General features: G+C 50.7%; 1 protein-coding gene across 4 annotated transcripts in view; it reads right to left on the bottom strand.

The window, feature by feature from the left end:
- PPP6R2 (protein phosphatase 6 regulatory subunit 2) overlaps positions 1-19918 on the bottom strand; it is a 64489-nt gene that overhangs the window by 33509 nt on the left and 11062 nt on the right. For all 4 annotated transcript variants that reach the window (XR_005719737.1, XR_005719736.1, XM_040233565.1 and 1 more), the window contains exons 2-3: positions 17485-17611; positions 3964-4206 (exon numbers count right to left, since the gene is read on the bottom strand). Coding sequence is in view for 2 of the 4 variants with exons in the window: in XM_040233565.1 (XP_040089499.1) it covers positions 3964-4190 (227 nt within the window). In the remaining 2 variants the exon portion in view is untranslated. The remainder of the gene's footprint in view (positions 1-3963; positions 4207-17484; positions 17612-19918) is intronic.

A 19918-nucleotide genomic window follows, 5' to 3' on the forward strand; every position in this document is an offset into this window, starting at 1 on the left:
AAACAAAAAAAAAAAAAAAAAGAATCTGCTATAATGCAGGAGACCAGGTTTGATCCCTGGGTTGGGCAGATCCCCTGGAGAAGGGAACGGCTCCCCACTGCAGGATTCTTGCCTGGAGAATCCCATGGACAGAGGAGCCTGGTGGGCTACAGTGCACGGGGTCGGACACGGCTGAGCGAGTAACACTTTCACTTTCTGTTCCTTCTCCTCCACAACTGTGTCTTCATATTTCTGTTTGGCAATGGTGCACAGAGAGCCAACATTTTGGCAACAGCACAAGCCACCATTCTTGCTTAGCCCCACAGTGAAACACGTTTCTCTGCTCCAGTCTCTGACGTCTCAGTGTGGCCTCACAGTGCTTCGAGCATAGGAGCCTGGGTTCTCTAACGCTCAGAGAGGCCTGGATGCAAACAGTGGCCCCCAGGCAGGTCCTCATTGCAGCTGAGACTCCCTGGTTTTGTTCACTTTGTTTTGTATTTATTTATTACTAATTTCTCCCAAACACTTTGACTATAAAGTTCTCCTGGATTATTGATGCCACTTCTGAGATCCCCGTCCTGACCCAGGGGATAAAGTCCTGGGAAACCGCAGAGCAACAGAGTTAGAAAAAGGCCGTAGGATGCCCCTGAGGAAAACTAGGGGCCTGTGGCTTCAGATCTCTCAGCAGCAGGGCCGGAGACAGGAAGGGAAGGTGTGAGTGAGCCGAGCGGACGTCTCCGTGAACACAGTCCGCCCCGGGCCTGGAAGCCTCGCGGGGGCCCTCCCTCCGTCAGAGCCGCCACCCTCAACGGCGAGCTGTGAGGGGACTCAGGACGGGAGTGCACAGGACGCTGCCAAGACAGCTGCGGGGCAGGGCAGAAGAGCAAGCGGGGAGCCCAGACCCCGCACCTTCCCAGGCACAGAGAGGCGCTCAATCCGCAGCGTGAGTCGTCTGCTCTTCTTTAATGAACAGCAATCTTCTGAAGTTCTGACTACCTGGTCTTTGTTGGAAAAACTCCTACACATTTTGGCTCCTCACTCGCCTCTTCAGAGGCGTCCCTGAGTGATCTGGGAGTCCTCTCCCCAGGGTTTAAAGTCTTCAGAGAGTCCGCCAAGTAAAACGTAATTCTCAGCTTTTAAGTTGTGCCCTTTTTTTCAGTTGACAAAGACAACCCTGGAGTCTTCAAAACGACAGGAGAACCACGTCCAGCCTGGATGTGACCCGGCAGAGCCAGCCCGAGAGAAAAGGGTACACTCAGGAGGCTGTCAGAGAACAGAATTCGCCAGGGGCAGCAAGCGAAAGAGAGAAAAACGAACCCCAGGAACACAGGAGGGGCCGCAGCAAGAAAAGCAAACCCCAGAAACACAGGAGGGGCCGCAGCAATCACCGGATGAGCAAGCAGAGTCCAGGGCCGTCACGGCGGAGGCTCCCGGGGCCTCTGCACGCCTCTCTGTGGCCCGCCCGGCTGCTCCCCAGGTGCTCCCCAGGGCTCAGCGTCCTCCTCGCACTGCCCTGCAGGACGGGGTGGGGGTGCGGGGAGCCCTTCCTGGGCTGCCGGGCCCAGCCCTGCTCCCCACAGGCAGGCAGGTCTGTGACTTGGGAAGAGGAAGCCCTCCCCCACCCATCGCCACACCACCGCGTCAGAAACAAGTGTGAGCTTGGCATCCACCTGCGGACTCTTTATCGTCTCGTTTCTCAAATGGTCCAAAGCTCAGCAGGCAGACTGCACGGGAGCCTTAAGAAAGAGCCAGAAGCATCCTCAGGAATCTTGGGCCAGCTCCCGGCCCTGGGCTGCTGTACAGGGCCTCACCTGCACGGAGCTCCTCTGGCATTAGCAGAGAGCCGACCACTCAGGGTGGCCCCCTGGGCCCCGTGGCTCAGAGGCACCCCTACTTCCTGGACAGATCTCTGCATAATGCAGCCTGCAGCCAGCAGGCTGCCGCGGCCGTCAGGACAGCCACAGGAGCAGCCGTCCGGAGGCTGAGATGAGGGGGCTCCTGCCTGCCGCACTCACGCCCAGCTCACCAGGCGCTGCTGCACACCCCGAGGGCCCCACGGAGTGGCTCGACAGAGACCCACGGCTCAGAGCCTGAAACAGGTCCAATCTGTACCCTCAGCACCTCTGAAAAATCATCCTGACTCCACACCCTCCTCCAGCTACTACCTCATCCATCTACCCAGCCTATTTCTCTTTTCAAAAAGGACATTTAATTTTAACTAAAAGCAAACTAATCTTTAATAAGCAAGTTAATTTTAAAATTAACTTTTAAATTTAAAAGGTTCCACTTTTTTTTAAACAGGTGACATGCAAACATGCTTTAACGACTCAGCATGACCAGGCTCCTGAGGAAGAGCCCCCATCCCCACTCGCAGGCCACACTGCTGAGACTGTCACCACAGCCTCTTGTGGTACCTTCTCTACTATTCACCACCATGTTTCCCAATAAAACACAAACAGACATCTTCAGCAATTGCAGACATCACGAACCGACCTCCTGTGTGACGCTGGAGCTCTCACATCATCCGGCCCAGCGGCTCCACTGCCCTCTCCCTGCCTCTATAAAATTATACCACAATTCTTCGTTAAATCCCTATCTGGGGCTGCCCTTTTTGTATACACATGCAAACACTGTCCCACCTGCTTACTTGTGCGTGTCCCTGCCCAGAGCGGCAGGTTTCCTTGTCGCCTTGTCTGTGCTCGCCGACTGCCGTCTCCTCCAACTCTGACTGTGAAGCCCTCCCGGCCTCCTCTGCCGTGCTGGGACCCTCCACCCAGAAGCACAACCAGCCAGCCGGTCCTCCTGCCCTCCCACTGCTGCCAGCGCCTCCGACAGGCCTTGCTCGAGCAGCAACAGGACCCACTCGAAAGCAAAAGAGTTAGAGGAATGGGGTCACTAACGGCGACGCGGAGGTTAGACCAGGCGCATCTCAGGAGATGGCCTGACGGGCTCTGACGCGCCCCGGCTGCTCCATGAGCAAGCCCCTACCTCTCTCTGGAGCACTCCAGTCAGACGGGAGTGCAGACCACAGCCCCAACGCCCCCGCCCTCGTCGGCTCATCTTGCTTTATTTGCCTCCTGAGTCAGCAAAGACGTTCTACAGAGGGTCAGAGAATAACTATTTTAGAAGGCCTATGTTGTCACAGCCAACAGGTCATGGGTGTATCCAACAAGACTTCACTGATGGACAATGAAATGTGAATTTTGCCATTTTCAGGTAAATAAATACAATTTTTTCACTTTTTTCCCAACCATTTTAAAATGTAAAACCATTCTCAGCTGACAGGTCCTACAAAAACAGTATCTGACCTCAGCCGTAACTCCCTAGCCCGTTCTAAGACGCGACCACACACGCCGACCCCAGCGGGACCCGTGAGAAGCTGCGGGCAGCCTGTCTGCCCTGACTCCCCGTGCCACCAAGCCCTGCTCCCGCACGTCCCCGCACCTGAGTGGGACCCGAGCGGCGCCCTCCGAGTCGGAGGCCAGTGCTGGGTCCTTCCCACCCCCGAGGCCCCACCGCTCACACTGCTCTGTCCGCAGCCAGCCCCAGTCCCAAGGCCTCACTCGGCCCCCTCTGTCATCTCCCAACGTCACAGCTCTGAGACCAGTCGGGACAACGAAGGGCACAGCGTGTCCCCTCCAGGCAGAAGGCCTCGTGGTCCAGCGGCCACGTGCCGCCCGTCACTGGGGACTGCCCCCTTCACCAGGCCAAGCGCACACGTCGGCCCCTGTCAGGGCTCAGCCATTTTCCAGCATTTCCCCAAAACGCTTCCACGCGTCGCACTGCTGCTCGCTATATCCCAGGGTGAGGAATCACACGCAGGGATCCCAGACCTTAAACATCACAGACACAACGCCCACCAGCGGCCCTTCTCACACGTCGGGTGGGTCAACGTTCACAGTCAGCCGCTCCCTTCGAAAGCTCAGCCCCGGCCGTCCTCAAGCCCCACCCGCTGCCCCGAGCGCGGCCCAGCCCGGTACGCACTTGAAGCGGGCCCTCTCCTCCAGGTCCAGGGCTGGGTCCTGAGTCACGAGGCCCACCAGCTCCTCCATGCTCTGCCGCCGGCACAGGAAGTCCAGCAGCTTCCGGTTCTGGGCCTTGCACTCCTGCAGGATGTCTTCTCCGTCCATCAGCTCCCGCAGCGTCACACCTTCCTTATCCAGCAGCTTGTCAACGTGTGACGTGGCGCTCAGGTCAAACTTCCAGAACATGGTGCTGGCCACAGAGCTGCAAGCAGAGAAGAGGGTCACGTCCCCGAGCCTGTGCACACCGGCCTCAGCTGCCCTGCAGCGAGTCCCACACCCACACTGGCCTCAGCCACCCTGCGGCGAATCCCAAGCCCACGCTGGCCGGCCCAGGCAGCAGGGGGTGCCCCCATGGGCCGCCCCCGCCTCCTCCCCTCACCGGAGCTCCTGCTCACAGCCCCGGGCCTGAGGCTGCAGAGGCCTGTCCCCGTGTCAGACAGCGAATACTCCTCCACCCAGAGAGTTCACGACTCACATGCCTTAGTTTTCTGTGCACCATCTTTGAAAAAGCTTTCTGGTTGAGGAGAGACAGCCCCTCCTGTGCAGCCACCTCTTAAGAGCAGCAGAGCGTTTCCAGGAGGGCATCTCCAGCCTGCAGGCTGACCCCCCAAGGCTCCCCGCTGCTGCGGGCCCATAGGCCAGGAGACCCCTTCCTCTGCTTTCATCATCCCAGCGCCAGGGACCAGGGGCCAGGCAAGCAGAAGCCGCCCACATAGCTTAAAGCCCACCAAAAAAGTATCCAAGCAAGCTGGCCCTAAGCTGCTCCCCCTGCCCGGCCTCGCCGTTCACGTGGAAACCCCACAAGGGCCACAGCCTCAGCCCCCCGCTCCCCCTCCTGACCCCGGGCTTCCCTACTCGGCCCCGCTGAGGTCGGGGCCGCCCATCTCCAGGACCCAGGAGGGCAACAAGCTTTGCTCTCCTGTCTCTCCACCGATGCCCTGACCTCCCTGCACCCCACCCATCCCTTGCTGGATGGCCAGGGCTGCCCCTGAAGCCCCGCCTCCGCCTGCACACTGAGGCTCTACACTCCCCACCTCGGGCCCTCGTCCAGCAGCCCTCAGGCCGCAGCCCCACCCCGTCTCCAGGCCTGGCTCTCTGTGCCTGGACTATGCCAGGTCTGGCCACTCACCAAGTCCCTGTGGCAGTCTGTGAGCCTAGGCTGGTTTGCAGCAAAGTTTTCTGCGTTAGATACAAAATGAAAAACCTAAGCCTGTACTTTTAAAAAATTCATCAATTCTTTATTTTTGCGTTGTTGCACTGGGTCTCAGTTGCCTTTCTCTCCTGCCTCTTCCCTCTGCGGTGGCTTCCCTTGCTGCGGAGCACGGGCGCTACCTCCTCGGGCGCCAGCAGCTGCCGCGCGCAGAGCCGAGAGAGCGGGCTCAGCGGTGTGTTAGGCTCAGCTGCTCTTCCACATGTGGGACATTCCCGGACTAGGGACCAACCCTGTGGACCCTGCACTGGCAGGCGGGCTCTCATCCACTGTACCACCAGGGAAGTCCTCAAAGTCTGTATCTTTCACCAAGTTAAACCTCTATTTGAGATTACGAATCTTTTCAGTGTTAAATCACTATCTACAAAATCATGATGATAACAGACGGGGGATTTATCTGATCTAATATTTTCATTTAGAAGAGTAAAGGACTCCCCACAAGACAGGAAGCCCTAGTGTGTGTGTGAAGCGCACCTCTCAGAACCCCACGACACCGGCCCCTCAGCTGCCCAGCCACGCCCTCCACAGCCTCCCGTCTTGGCTGCATTCAACTCCCTTGCGCGAAACACAGACACCTTCATGTTCCTCTCAGGTCGGCGTTAAAGCCTGTCTGGCCCCAAATGCCCACCACTGACCAGGGCGCTGTCCCCAGTGTGCCTCCAGGTCCTCTGGGGACTTCCTGCTGCCCCCCAACCCCACCCTTGCCACAAGTACACCGTCTCTCTCCCAACACAGAGCGCGCCCCGCCTTCGCCCTCTGCACACGCTCCTGTGCCCAGGCCCCTCACTGACGAAACCCCAGGTGCCGCCGGACTCAATGTGGGGCCGCTTGAACATTCTGTGCAGGGACTCCACAAGCTGAGCGAGTGAGGGAAGCCGCCCAGTTGTGTCTGACTCTGTGCGACCCCATGGACTGTAGCCTATCAGGCTCCTCTGTCCATGGGATTTCCCAGGCAAGAGTACTGGAGTGGAATGCCATTTCCTTCTCCAGGGGATCTTCCCGACCCAGGGATCGAACCCGGGTCTCCTGCATTGTAGACAGACGCTTTACTGTCTGAGCCACCGGGGAAGTCTCTGCACTCAATTTCCATCTAGGTCTTAACATCTTCCTTATTTCTCTCGTAAGGAGTGCAGATGGGTATCTGTGGTGTTAATGACAGATTCTAGGGAACCAGAAAAAACAGATGACTAGACGGGCCTTCAGGACAAGATTGCTGCCCCCACACACAGCAGGTGCCGTTTCTCCTGAAGCCCTACAGAATGACTTGTGCACCTGGATAACACACAATCCAGGGAGGGAGACCCCCACCTAACCAGGGCTTTTTTTCCAAACAAGAACTTGCCAAGCAGGGCAGCTAGAGGCGGTCTCTCTGTGTCCTGTTTTCAGCCAGAGGGCGAGTGTCCTGAAGCCAGCTCGTCCCACGAACACAGCACACCATTCTCCTAGTGCATACTGGCTACATCCTGCAACTTCCTTTCACATATCTGTAGAACATATCTGTATCTTCATATTTAAAGTGTTTTTTTTTTTCTAAACAGCACACAATTGATATGGTCTTGCTTTGTTATTCTGTTACTCTTTGCCTTTTAATTAAAGTATTTAGATTATTTGACATAACATGGTTGGGTTTAAGTAATTTGAAAAAAATATAACACACTTCTATGACCAAAAAAAGACTCTCAATAAATTAGGAATAGAAGGGAGCTTCCTGAACCTGATAAAGGGCACCTAGTAAAACCCTACAGCTATCAGCACACTTAATGCACTGAAGAGACTGAATGTTTTCCTCCTGAGACTGGAGTAAGAAACTAAGCTTGTCTACTGGAGATTCTAGTCAAGGCCTGCTTCATCCACGGCAGTGCCTGACGACAGGGGAAGCACATGCAGGTCAGAAGAGTAAGCAAAACTGCCCGTACTCACGGATGACGTGACTGTGTAAGCAGAAACGCCTAGAAATCTGTATGGAAAAGAGCCACTAGAATCAACGAGAGGGAGCCTAGCTAGCTTACCAGTTACAAGGTCAACATCCCAAAAGGAACTGTGTCTCAGTATACTAACAATACGAAACTGTCAACGTCTGCTGTGCTGTGCTTAGTCACTCAGTCGTGTCCAACTCTTTGCAGCCCCGTGGACTGCGCCCCGCCAGGCTCCTCTGTCCATGGGCTTCTCCAGGCAACAATACTGGAGTGGGTCGCCAGGCCCTCCTCCAGGGGATCTTCCCGACCCAGGGATCGAACCCGGGTCTCCTGCACTGCAGACAGATTCTTCACCAGCTGAGCCACCAGGAAGACCCTGTTAAGACACGGGTCTTTTTTCTTAAACTGGTTTACTGATTCAATGCAATCCCAAATAAATTCTAGCAGATTTTTAAAAATAGAAATTGACAAGTTGCTACTAAAATGTATATGGGAAAAAAACCAGGAGAACCAAAGCAATTTTGAAAGGAAAGAACAAAGTTGGAGTGCTAACATTGCCTGATTTTAAGGCTTCCTATAAAGTGAGATTACTCAGGAGAGTGTGGTTCTAGTGGTTCAGCAGAACAAAACAGAGAGACCAGATGAAGACCAACACACACACAGCCAACTGACTTCCACTAAGTGTACCACAGCAATTTAATGGGGAAAGTATAATCCTTTTTAACAAATAGCTCTGGAAAGTTGAGTATCTATATATAAAGCAGACCTCAACCCTTACCTCACATCATCCACGGATCACAGACTTAACCATAAACACCAACACTAAAATCTTTAGAAGAAAATTTAAGAAAAAAATATTTCTAAACTTGTGATAGATAAGATACAAGGAAAAGCAATCTGTTACTATTATTATTTATTTATGTATTTTTGCTCAAAAAATAGGAGAAGACACGGTTACAGAAGGAAATGAAATGGTTGGCTGCAACTGCCCTGGCATCTTTGGAAAACAGCAGCAGCGTGAGCAGACAAGCGAGAGGCCTGAGAAGCAGCAAAAGCCCCAGGAGGCTCCTCAGGAGCACGGGATGGAAGACCCAGACGTCTCCTCTCCAAACCCAAGAAAAAGAAATCTTTTTCCAAGAAGGAGCTGGTTGGTAGTGATCTTGAAGAGACAGCTAGCACTGTAAGTCTTCCCAAAAGGAAGAACTCTTTCCCCAAAGGGGAACCAGTGACCCTGAAGAGTCAGGAAACAAGAGTGATCCCAAGAAAAAGAAGAAATTCTCTCCCAAAGAGAAGCCACTCAGCAGTGGGCCTGAAGAGGCTGCTGCAGAGAGAGCTGCGGCTGCAAGGAACAGAAACAGCTCTGAGAGCCACCCCAGGAGAGTCAGGGCAGACGGCTCCCTAGCGACCATAAGGCAGGGATGGCTTCCAACCTGCCCCCACAGCCCGATAAAAAGAAAACGCCCGATAAACAGGACTTTATCAAAGCTGAAAACTTCTGCTCTTTAAATGATATCGTTAAGAAAATACACAGATAAATCACAGAAAGGGAGAAAGTATTTGTTCTCTATGTCTGATAAAGCATTCTTCTTTTAAAAAATAATTTTATTTATTTTCATTTTTGGCTGTGCTGGGTCTTCACTGCTGTGCGGCATTTCTCTACTTATGGAGAGCAGAGGTGTGCAGGCTTCCCACAGCGGGCGCCCCGCTCGTCGCAGAGCAGGGGCTCTGGGGCGCTGGGCTCAGCGCTGCAGCTCCAGAGGTCTGCAGTCTGGTGCAACAGCTGCGGTGCACCGGCTGAGTTACTCCACAGCAGGAGGCTCTGCCCGGACCAGGGATAGAACCCACGTCTCCTGCAGTAGCAAGCAAATTCTTTATCACCGAGCCACAAGTCTCTGACAAAGCTTTCTTAACAAGATAACGTGAAGAACTTTTAGAAAGCAGTAATATGAAAAAATACTCAACTAAAAAACGGACAGGGACTTCCCTGGTGGTCCAGTGGTTAAGACCCTGTGCTCACAACGCAGGGGGCCTGGGTTTGGTCCCTGAATAGGGAGCTAGATCCCACATACTGCAACTGAGGGTTCACATGCTGCAACTAAGACTAATAAAAATGTTTTTTTAAAAAAATGGACAGAAGATCTGGACACTCTGCAAAAAAAGATTCTAAAACAGCCAGTAAGCCCATGGAAAACTATCACCGCTGTTATCAGGAAACGTACGCTAAGGGGCGCCACTCGAACAGCTGAGATTAAAATGCTGCCAACGCCATGCGTGCACGGATGCGGGGCAGGAACTCCCACACTGTGAGCAGGACTGTAAAATGGCACAACCGCCCTGGAGAATTCTTTGCCAGTTTCTTATAAAGTTAAGCATCCACCTACCATGTGACCCAGCAATTCCAATCCCAGGTATTAACTTTAGAGAAATGCAACCATAAATCCAAACAAAGACCCCTTGTAAACAAGGTTCACAAATGCCTTATTCACAGTAGCCAAACACTGGACGCAGCCCAAATGCCGCCGACAGGTGAGAGACAGATGATGCCATTCCTACAACAGAAGACTGCTCAGCAGAGAGGAGCAAGCACCTCTGCGAGGACAGATGGGGCTGAGCACCCCGGGGAGGAAAGAAGCTGGACACAGAAAAGTAAAGCTGGATGACTCCATTCATATGCAACTTTAAGCACAGCAACTGAGCCCACGAGTGGCTGCTCAGGGTCACGGGCTGCAGGCGAGAGCGACAGGACGGAGCTGTGGGGGCGATGTCAAAACACTCTGCTTCTTGACCGTGGCAGCACATTTATTAAAATCCACAGGACTGCAAACGTACATGGGTCCATTTACTGTACGTAAATTATACCTCATATAATATTATTGTCACTTTTTTTTTTGGCTGCACAGCACGGCATGCAGAATCTTAGTTTCCTGACCAAGGATCGAAGCAGCATCCCCTACAGTGCAAGTGCGGAGTCCTAACCAACGGAGCGCCAAGGACACCATGAGCACCCTCGGTATCGTGGTTCTGTAATATTATCACATAATGTTTTTGTAATATTGTGTTTTTTGGTGGTATTCTTAACAGTGGTTAAGAACCTCTTACACTGCTGGTGGGAATGCAAACTAGTACAGCCACTAGGGAGAACAGTGTGGAGATTCCTTAAAAAACTGGAAACAGAACTGCCTTATGACCCAGCAATCCCACTGCTGGGCATACACACGGAGGAAACCAGAATTGAAAGAGACACACGCACCCCAATGCTCATCGCAGCACTGTTTACAATAGCCAGGGCACAGAAACAACCTAGATGTCCATCAGCAGACGCATGGATAAGAAAGCTGTGGTACATATATAGAATGGAGTATTACTCAGCCATTAAAAGGAATACATTTGAATCAGTTCTAATGAGGTGGATGAAACTGGAGCCGATTATACAGAGTGAAGTAAGCCAGAAAGAAAAACACCAATACAGTATACTAACGCATACATATGGAATTTAGAAGGATGGTAACGATAACCCTGTATGCGAGACAGCAAAAGAGACACAGATGTATAGAACGGTCTTTTGGACTCTGGGAGCGGGCAAGGGTGGGATGATTTTGGAGAATGGCATTGAAACATGTATGTTATCATATGTGAAACGAATCACCAGTCCAGGTTCCATGCATGAGACAGGGTACTCGGGGCTGGTGCACGGGGATGACCCAGAGGGATGGGATGGGGAAGGAGGTGGGAGGGGGTTCAGGATGGGGAACACGTGTACACCCATGGCAGATTCATGTCAGTGTATGGAAAAACCAATATAATATTGTAAAGTAATTAGCCTCCAATTAAAATAAATACATTTATATTACAAAAAAAAGGAGGGGGGAAGAAAGAAAAAAAAAAAAAGAACCTGCCTGACAATACAGAAGATATAGGTTCAACCCCTGATCCGGGAAGATCCCACGTGCTGTGGGGCAGCTAAGCCGGGGCACAGCTACTGAGCCCGCGTGCTGCCGTGAATGAAGCCCCTGCACCCAGAGCCCAGGCACGCAGCACGGGGAGCTGCCGTGAGCAGCCGAGCACACAGAGCACGGCCCCCACCCGCGCCGCTGCGAGAAAGGCCAGGCGTAGCCATGCGCAGACAGCTCTGCACACAACAGCCAGAGGCCAAGAAACCATTAAAACAAAGACTCAAGGTAAACAGTTACTGACGAAACAGCCATAAAGCTAAGCGCGAGATTTAGAAAGGATTCATAAATTGGAGAGGCTTACTATAAAATAATCTGCAATTTACAAAAACATCTACAGGATTTCAGTAACAACAACAAATTTCCGCCTCTCCCACCGGTTTTCTTCACAGAGGCAGAAACCACCTACCACTCCCACCCAGACTCGCTACAAAACTGCTACTAAAACAAGCTTTGCATTATCCAGTAACATGATAAGGATCCTAACATATTCTTTTTCCAAAAAACTCTTCGTTCACTTTGGGCTGTGCTGGGCCTTGCCTGCTGTACAGGCCCCTCTCTAGGTGCAGTGAGCAGGGGCTGCTCCTCACCGGCGTGCGGGCTCCTCACTGTGGTGGCCTCCCTCCTGTGGTGCAGGGCTTCACAGGTGCAGCTCCCGGGCTCCGAGCGGAAGCCCAGGAGAGTGGCATACAATCTTAGCTGTTCCCAGGCACATGGAGTCTTCCCAGATCAGGGATCAAAACTGTGTCTCCTGAACTGGCAGGCAGATTCTTTACCACTGAGCCACCAGGGAAGCCCAAGAATCCTAACATATCCTTCAATCACTACTCACATTTTTAAATAAAACAGAGCAGAGGTCAGAATTTTGGGGCATGTCAATCTGGAGAGGAGCGTGTTAGGACAGTTGTCTTACTGAAGGAAAGCAAAGATCCTATGAAGCTTGAAAAGTCAAACTCCCATGACAAAAGGTCTTAAGTTCAAGAAGGTCTCACACACACGCACAAAAAATAGAATGTGTAACTTTTAATCAGGAGTAAAACAAAAATAATCTATCTGACGGAAAATAGAAAAGGAGATATAAAAACAGGAAAGTACTAGTAAAGGGAAATGCGGAACAAAATGGTAGGAAGGAACCCTAACATACAGCACTATAAATCAGCTGGGCTTCAGTAAAAATGAATTTAGAAAAGAAATTAGTACTACTAATAATTTTAATACTAGTATAATATATGGACTAATCAATGCAAAAGAATTTTCTCAGATTTAATTTTTAAAAAACAATCTCCAACACAAGACACACTTTAGGGGACTTCCCTGGTGGTCCAGTGGTTAAGAGACCTGCCTGCAAATCCAGGAGACACAGGTTCGATCCCTGGTCCAAGATCCCACTTGCCAAAAGGCGACTAAGCCTGCGCACCACAACTTCGGAGCCTGTGCTCCACAATGAGAAGAGCCGCTGCGATGAGAAGACTGCCCACCCCAACTGGAGAGGAGTCCCTCCTCATCACAAATAGAGAAAGCCCACGGGCAGCAACGAAGACCCAATGCAGCCAAAAATAAATAAATTTAAAAAACAATGTTTTAAAGAAAAGCTCACCTTTGCTCATCTCACCTATTCCATATAAACCAGAGTGTGACTGGAAATAAAACTGAATTACTCTCTAAGGCATTTTCACTTAGACTGACCATCACCTCACTGGCCCACATCGGGACAGTTCTAGGTCATTCAGCCAGAAATCTGTGTCGTAACATTCCTGAGCTTTGGTGGCTAGCCATGCACTCTAAGAAACGGGTAATCTCATCCGCAGCATCCGTGAAGAGTTCACAGTGACGGTGCCAGTTTAGGCGACCTCATCTCACCGCCCAAGGAACTGGTATAAACTGGTTCCAGAATTGTCACTCAGGTCACAGCTGCATACTTCTTATCCAAACACTTCTGGTATCCCAACAACTCTGTGCTACCCTCCAAAGAGATGCTAGCATCCTCCTACTGGGTCCCTGACTACCAGAGGCCCACCACTGACAGCTCATCTTTAGAACAAGGAAGGCACTGGCTCGTGACTGCGGCTCAGATCATGAGCTCCTTATAGCAAAATTCAGACTTAAAACTGAAGAAAGTAGAGAAAACCACTAGACCATTCAGGTATGACCTAAATCAAATTCCTTAGGATTATTCAGTGGAAGTAACAAATGGATTCAAGGGATGAGATCTGATCGACAGAGTGCCTGAAGAACTACAGACGGAGGTTCGTAACACGGTGCAGGAGGTGGTGACCAAAACCATCCCCAAGAAGAAGAAACGCAACAAGGCAACATGGCTGTCTGAGGAGGCCTTACCAACAGCTGAGGAAAGAAGAGAAGCGAAAGGCAAGGGAGAAAAAGAAAGATATACCCATCTGAACCCAGAGTTCCAACAGCAAAGAGAGAGAAGAAAGCCTTCTCTTCCCTGATGGCTCAAACAGTAAAATATCTGCCTGCAGTGCAGGAGACCTGGGTTTGATCCCTGGGTCAGGAAGATCCCCTGGAGAAGGTGGCTACCCACTCCGGGGAGAATTCCATGGACAGAGGAACCTAGTGGGCTACAGTTCATGGGGTTGCAAAGAGTCGGACACGACTGAGAGACTAACACTTTCACTTTTACTTTCAATGAACGATGCAAAGAAACAGAGAAAAACAACAGAATGCGAAAGACTAGAGAGCTTTTCAAGGGAATCAGAGATACCAAGGGAACATTTCATGCGAAAATGGGCACAATAAAGGACAGAAACGATATGGACCTAACAGAAGCAGAAGATACTAAGCAGAGGTAGAAAAAAACACACAAAAGAACTCTACAAAAAAGATCTTAATGACCTGGATAACCCGGACGGTGTGACCACTCACCTAGAGCCAGACATTCTGGAGTGTGAAGTCAAGCGGGCCTTAGGAAGCATCACTACCAACCAGACTAGCGGAGGTGACAGAATCCCAGCTGAGCTCTTTCAAATCCTAAAATATGATGCTATTAAAGTGCTGCACTCAACATGCCAGCAAATTTGGAAAAGTCTGCAGTGGCCTCAAGACTGGAAAAGGTCAGCTTTCATTCCAATCCCACAGAAGGGCAATGCCAAAGAATGCTCAGACTACCACACAACGGCGTTCATTTCACATGCTAGCAAAGTAATGCCCAATATCCTTCAAGCGAGGCTTCAACAGTACACGACCTGAGAACTTTCAGAAGTACAAGCTGAATTCAGAAAAGGCAGAGGAACCAGAGATCAAACTGACAACATCTGCTGGATCACAAAAAAGCGAAAGAATTCCAGAAAAACATCTACTTCTGCTTCACTGGCTATACTAAAGGCTTTGACTATGTTGATCACCACCAACTATGGAAAATTCTTAAAAAGATGGGAATACCAGACCACTTTACCTGCCTCCTGAGAAACCCATAGAAGCAAAGAAACCAAGAAGCAAAACTTAGAACTGGACATGAAACATTGGACTGGTTCAAAATTTGAAAGGAATACAACAAGGCTGTATACTGTCACCCTGGTTATTTAATTTATATGCAGAGTACATCATGCAAAATGCCTGGCTGGATGAAGCACAAGCTGGAATCAAGACTGCCAGGAGAAATATCAATAACCTAAGGTATGCAGATGACAACACCCTTATGGCAGAAAGTGAAGAGGAACTGAAGAGCCTCTTGATGAAAATTAAAGAGGAGAGTGAAAAAGCTGGCTTAAAACTCAACATTCAAAAAACTAAGATCATGACATCCAGTCCCATCACTTCATGGCAAATAGATAGGGAAAAAAATGGAAACAGTGACAGACTTTGTTTTCTTGAGCTCCAAAATCACTGCAGATGGTGGCTGCAGCCATGTAATTAAAAGTCATGCTTGCACCCTGAAAGAAAAGCTATGCCAAACCTAGACAGCATATTAAAAAGCAGAAACATCACTTTGCCAACAAAGGTCTGTATAGTCAAAGCTATGGTTTTTCCAGTAGCGTCGTATGGATGTGAGAGCTGGACTATAAAGAAAGTGGGGCACCAAGGAACTGATGCTTTCAAACTGGTGCTGGAGAAGATTCCAGACAGACCCTTAGACAGCAAGGTCAAACCAGTCAACCCTAAAGGAATCAACCCTGAATATTAACTGGAAGGACTAACGCTGAAGCTCCAATACTTTGGCCACTTGATGGAAAGAGCTGACGTGAGTGAGCTTTTCCAGTGATGGAAAAAAACCCTGATGCTGGGAAAGATTGAGGACAGGAGAATAAAGGGATGACAGAGGATGAGATGGTTGGATGGCATCACCAACTCGATGGACATGAGTTTGAGCAAACTGGGAGATAGTGAAAGACAAGGAAGCCTGGCGTGTTGCCGTTCATGGAGTCGCAAGGGGTCGGACATGACTGAGTGACTGAACGACACCTGGCTCGTGACCTGGCGTGGTGACTCAAGATCTCTCTGGTTATACCTGAGCTCCAATACTCTACAAGCATTCCTGTCGTATCCTGACAACGCCCTCCAGTCTCTTGGGAATGCCAAGCAAAGGATTGCCATTACCTTCCAGACTCTCATCCAAGAGCCAAATGAGCAACTTCAAGTGCCGCTGCTGCTCTGGCTTTTTCCGGTTAGTACAACCATCAGACAGAAGGCAGCTTCCAAAGAGACACGCTGCCCGTACAACCACGCAGTTCCATGAACAGAGCCCTTCAGAAGCGGACATTCTGTGGCAGAGACTTGTTGCTAAGGGAAAAGGAGACTCCGGCCACAGGGCAGTCTCAAGTGCTGGCTCTGCTGGGTGACCTGGCCTCTTGTGTGTCGGGTCCTCACCTAAAAACTGGGACAAGGAGCCCCTCCAAAGAGGGCCGCTGTGAGGGTGACTCGAGCTGCCCTCTGGGTGAGGAGCCCGGAACAGGACTGGCACAGCCTCTCCTCAGAGGTACTGATGGCAGAGAGGAGGAGACAGAGACACAGCCACCGTGCCGCTGAGGCTGGGCTCAGCGGTGGCCGGGGCAGGGCGGGAACAGCTTGCTCAAGAGAGCAGACCAGCACCTCTCCCGGAGCCGGCTTCAGTGGCATCACACTGGTAGCTGGAGGTGGGCATGAGGGAAGTTCTGCACTGTGGAATCAACAGATGCTGTAAGCGAGGAGGATTCTGACTCTCCCAGAGAGTCAGTAGTTAAACATTTAGCAACACACCACTGAAACCTCACTGCTCTGGAAAAAAATGACAATGCAAGTCCGTGGAGAGCAGCAGATACCTGCACAATCAATCAATCCACAAACAAGAGCATGTCTATACTGGACACAGTCCACTGGGGGCAGCAGGAGGGAGACCCAGAGAAAGGGGGTGGCTGGCAGGCACAGACGAATAAAAACCTAAAATCAGAAGTGAAAAGAAGAAATAACCACAAGCATGAAGGTAAGTTTAAATGATTACCAAAGAATAGTTTACCTAAGACTACGCTGAACCATCTGGACTCTGGAAATCCACAATCAAAGCCCTGTCAGACGCAGAACTGGCCAGAACCGGCCTCCAGAAGAGGGTGGGCATGAGTCTGAGCAAACTCCGGGAGGCAGTGAAGGACAGGGAAGCCCAGTGTGCTGCAGCTGTGGTTCTGAAGAGTAGGACATGACTTGGAGACTGAAGAACAAGTCTCTTTCGACTTTTGAAGAGATAGCTTAATCTATTTTTTAAGTTTTATGTGTTTACTCAGCTGGCTGCGATGGGTCTCAGCTGCGGCACTAGGAATCTTCGCTGCATCGCGAGGGGCCTTCCGTCACAGCACGTGGATTCTCAGCGCAGGGAGCAGACGCTCATCGCGGTACACGGGCTTACTTGCTCCGCAGCATGCGGGGTCTTTGTTCCCAGACCAGGGCTTGAACGTCTGCCCCCCGTATTGCACAGTGGATTCTTGCCCACTGGACAAGCAGGGAAGTCCTCTTAGCTTAATTTTTAAAGCACTGAAGCACTCATAAGAAGTTCTAACTATCGTAATTCATCCAGCATCTATCTGGACTGCAATGGGAGAGCCTTTCAGGCGCTTCTGCTACTGTGGAGGCACGAGTCCTTCCCTCGCTTTCTGGCGCCTGCATGGACTGTGCTCTGACGGCGGCCACGCTCACACCTAAGCCCGAGCCACCTGCTCTGCACGAGTGACTCACCACACGACACACACACGACTGGCTGTTTTATTTGGATTACACTTTGGCTTAGAGAGACCAAGTCACTTTTCCACAACACAGCACCTCAAAACCAGACACACAAGGGTCAAAGAAACCCCAAAAGTCAGGAGACCATTACACATCTTCAAAACTAAAATTTTTATTGTCATCCATCCTTGAATGTCTCCTCATACCATCTATTTGTATATACCACACAATTAACGAGAATCAAAAACAATTCTTACCTTCTGTGGAAACTCCTCGTTTAAATTGTATATTTAGGCAAAATATAAAAACATTTGGGACTTTTTCTTGGAGAATAAGCAACTTTAAGAAAAAATTTTTCATTCAGTAGATGTAGAATCTCTTCACCTGAAAAAGAAGAGAGGAAAAAAAACTTAAGTTCTACGTCTTTAAAGTCAACTCTCCAAAATGATACAGAAGAGGAAAACAAAAGGCATTACCTTAACCGAGAATTCAGATTATCAGAACAATTTGTGACCAAGGGTCTAAAACTCCCCTGTCCTTGCTTGCTCTGCGAGACTGGTGCCAGCGCCACAACGCCCACCCCAAGCTGGGCAGCCAGCGGATGGCCGGGGTGCAGGGCTGAGCAGGCCTCTGCGGAGCTGTCCAGGGCCATGCCCGCACTACCAACCCCAACAAACACACATCCTGATCACAAAATGCCTAGATGACGCCCCTCACGATTCCAGAAAAAAGGGGCTCCAAAGGGTTCCAGGTGGGACTGCTAGACATCATTTCCAAACAATCTCAGCAGCACTCCTCAGAGAAAATCCTGACTTCAAGGTGTGCAGCAAAAACGTGGACCAAGAGCGCCCTGGACTGTTCACTCTGTATTTGCATGAAAGTCATGATTTCACCATTTGAAAAGCATGCTTATGCAATAAGGAGGGATGACCGTTCTAGAATATAAGAGCCTTAAGAGACTGATTCATCAAATACAATATTTAAGTCTTGTTTGGGTCCAATTAAGATGAATCAAGTTGAAGAGAGCATTTTCGACGCTACTGGGGAAATCTAAATACAGACTGGTACTAGCACTAAGGAATTAACGTAAATCTCTTACCTGTGAAAATAACATGGTTACTTTGTTTTTAAAAACAAACACCTCCCTTATCTGGCAGAAAAAAATGAAGTATTCATGAGAGAAATGACATTATTTTTTGGATTTACTTTTAAAACACTTTACCAAAACACAAGAGCCAAACAAATTTTAAAGGTGTGACAGAGAAGACCACCACCAACAAAAAAAAAAAACTGGCAAAGTGCTGATCACCGATAAAGCTGGGAAATGAGCACAAGGGTGTTCAGTGTTTTCTGGTGTATTTCTAAATTCCATATAAAAAGAAAAAAAAGTACTTGGAGTTGTGCTAGTAAACCAGCAGTAAGTCAATGTCATACCCTAAAACACGGAACTAGTTTTTAAAACTGTGAAACAGAACGAAGGACCTTTCCTTTAAAATTGAGTCAGGAGGTCCAAAGGTGAGCCCTCACCCAGCGCTACCAGGTTTCGATCACAGACCCCCATGGAGGAAGGCTTCCCATTTGCCCAGCAACTCAGTCAGTAACAAACCGTCAGCACCCTGAACTCTCATTTCCCCCAAGGGACTTTTGCTCAAGAGTACCGCCCTTCTCCTCCTTTTTCCCTACGTAGTGACCTCTGTCTTCTCTGGGAGACCTGCCTATGGCTTTTGTTCCTGCTTGGCTGTCCTGAACTGCTATTCTCAAACTCCCACCCTATTCAAAACTGGCTTTTCAGCACTTTACACAGTTTCAAAATAAGTAAGTATCTCTATAAGGGCCCTCAGACCTGTTTATTCTGACTCTGAACAGGGTGCTTTTATAACACTGCATCTTCTTGACACATTCTCCTCAGTGTGAGCTGGAGGAAGCCCAACAGCTGGGACATGGTGGGGGGTGCTGCCAGGACATGGTGGGAGTTGCAGCCGGGACATAAGGGGTGCAGCCAGGGAACAGGGGGTGCAGCCGGGACATGGTGAGTGCAGCCGGGACATGGGGGGTGCAGCCAGGACATGAGGAGTGCAGCCGGGGAACAGGGGTGCAGCCATGGAATGGGGGGTGCAGCCAGGACATGGGGGTGCCACCGGGACATGGTGGGGGGTGCAGCCAGGACATGAGGGTTGCAGTTGGGGAACGGGGGTGCAGCCGGGGAATGGGGGGTACAGCCGGGACATGAGGAATGCAGCCGGGGGATGGGGGGTGCAGCCGGGGAATGGGGGGTACAGCCGGGACATGAGGGGTGCAGCCGGGGAATGGGGGGTACAGCCGGGACATGGTTGGGGATGCAGCCAGGGAACTGGGGCGGGGTGTGCAGCCGGGGAACGGGAGACGAGGCTCCTCAGCAGGCAGGGGCCCTGAGCACGCACCCCATGCTCACACTGCCTGGCAGCGCCACCCTCTCCCGTGCCCTCCCTCCCAAGGCAGCCACACTGTCCTGCTCAGAATCACAGCAGGCTCTCAGATCTTGTCGGCAGCCTGGTTTTCCTGTGACCTCTTTCTCCCAAGCCCTACCCCACCTCCATCCCTAAACATACATATTCCCTGAGGTCCACACAGGCACCCCGAACTGGACAGGGGGCAGCACTCTCACAGGCCCAGCACGCCCTTCTGGGCCTCCCAATGCCTTCATTCAAGGAT

Source organism: Oryx dammah, unplaced genomic scaffold (genome assembly GCF_014754425.2).
Source record: "Oryx dammah isolate SB20612 unplaced genomic scaffold, SCBI_Odam_1.1 HiC_scaffold_29, whole genome shotgun sequence".
Lineage (NCBI taxonomy): Eukaryota > Metazoa > Chordata > Mammalia > Artiodactyla > Bovidae > Oryx > Oryx dammah.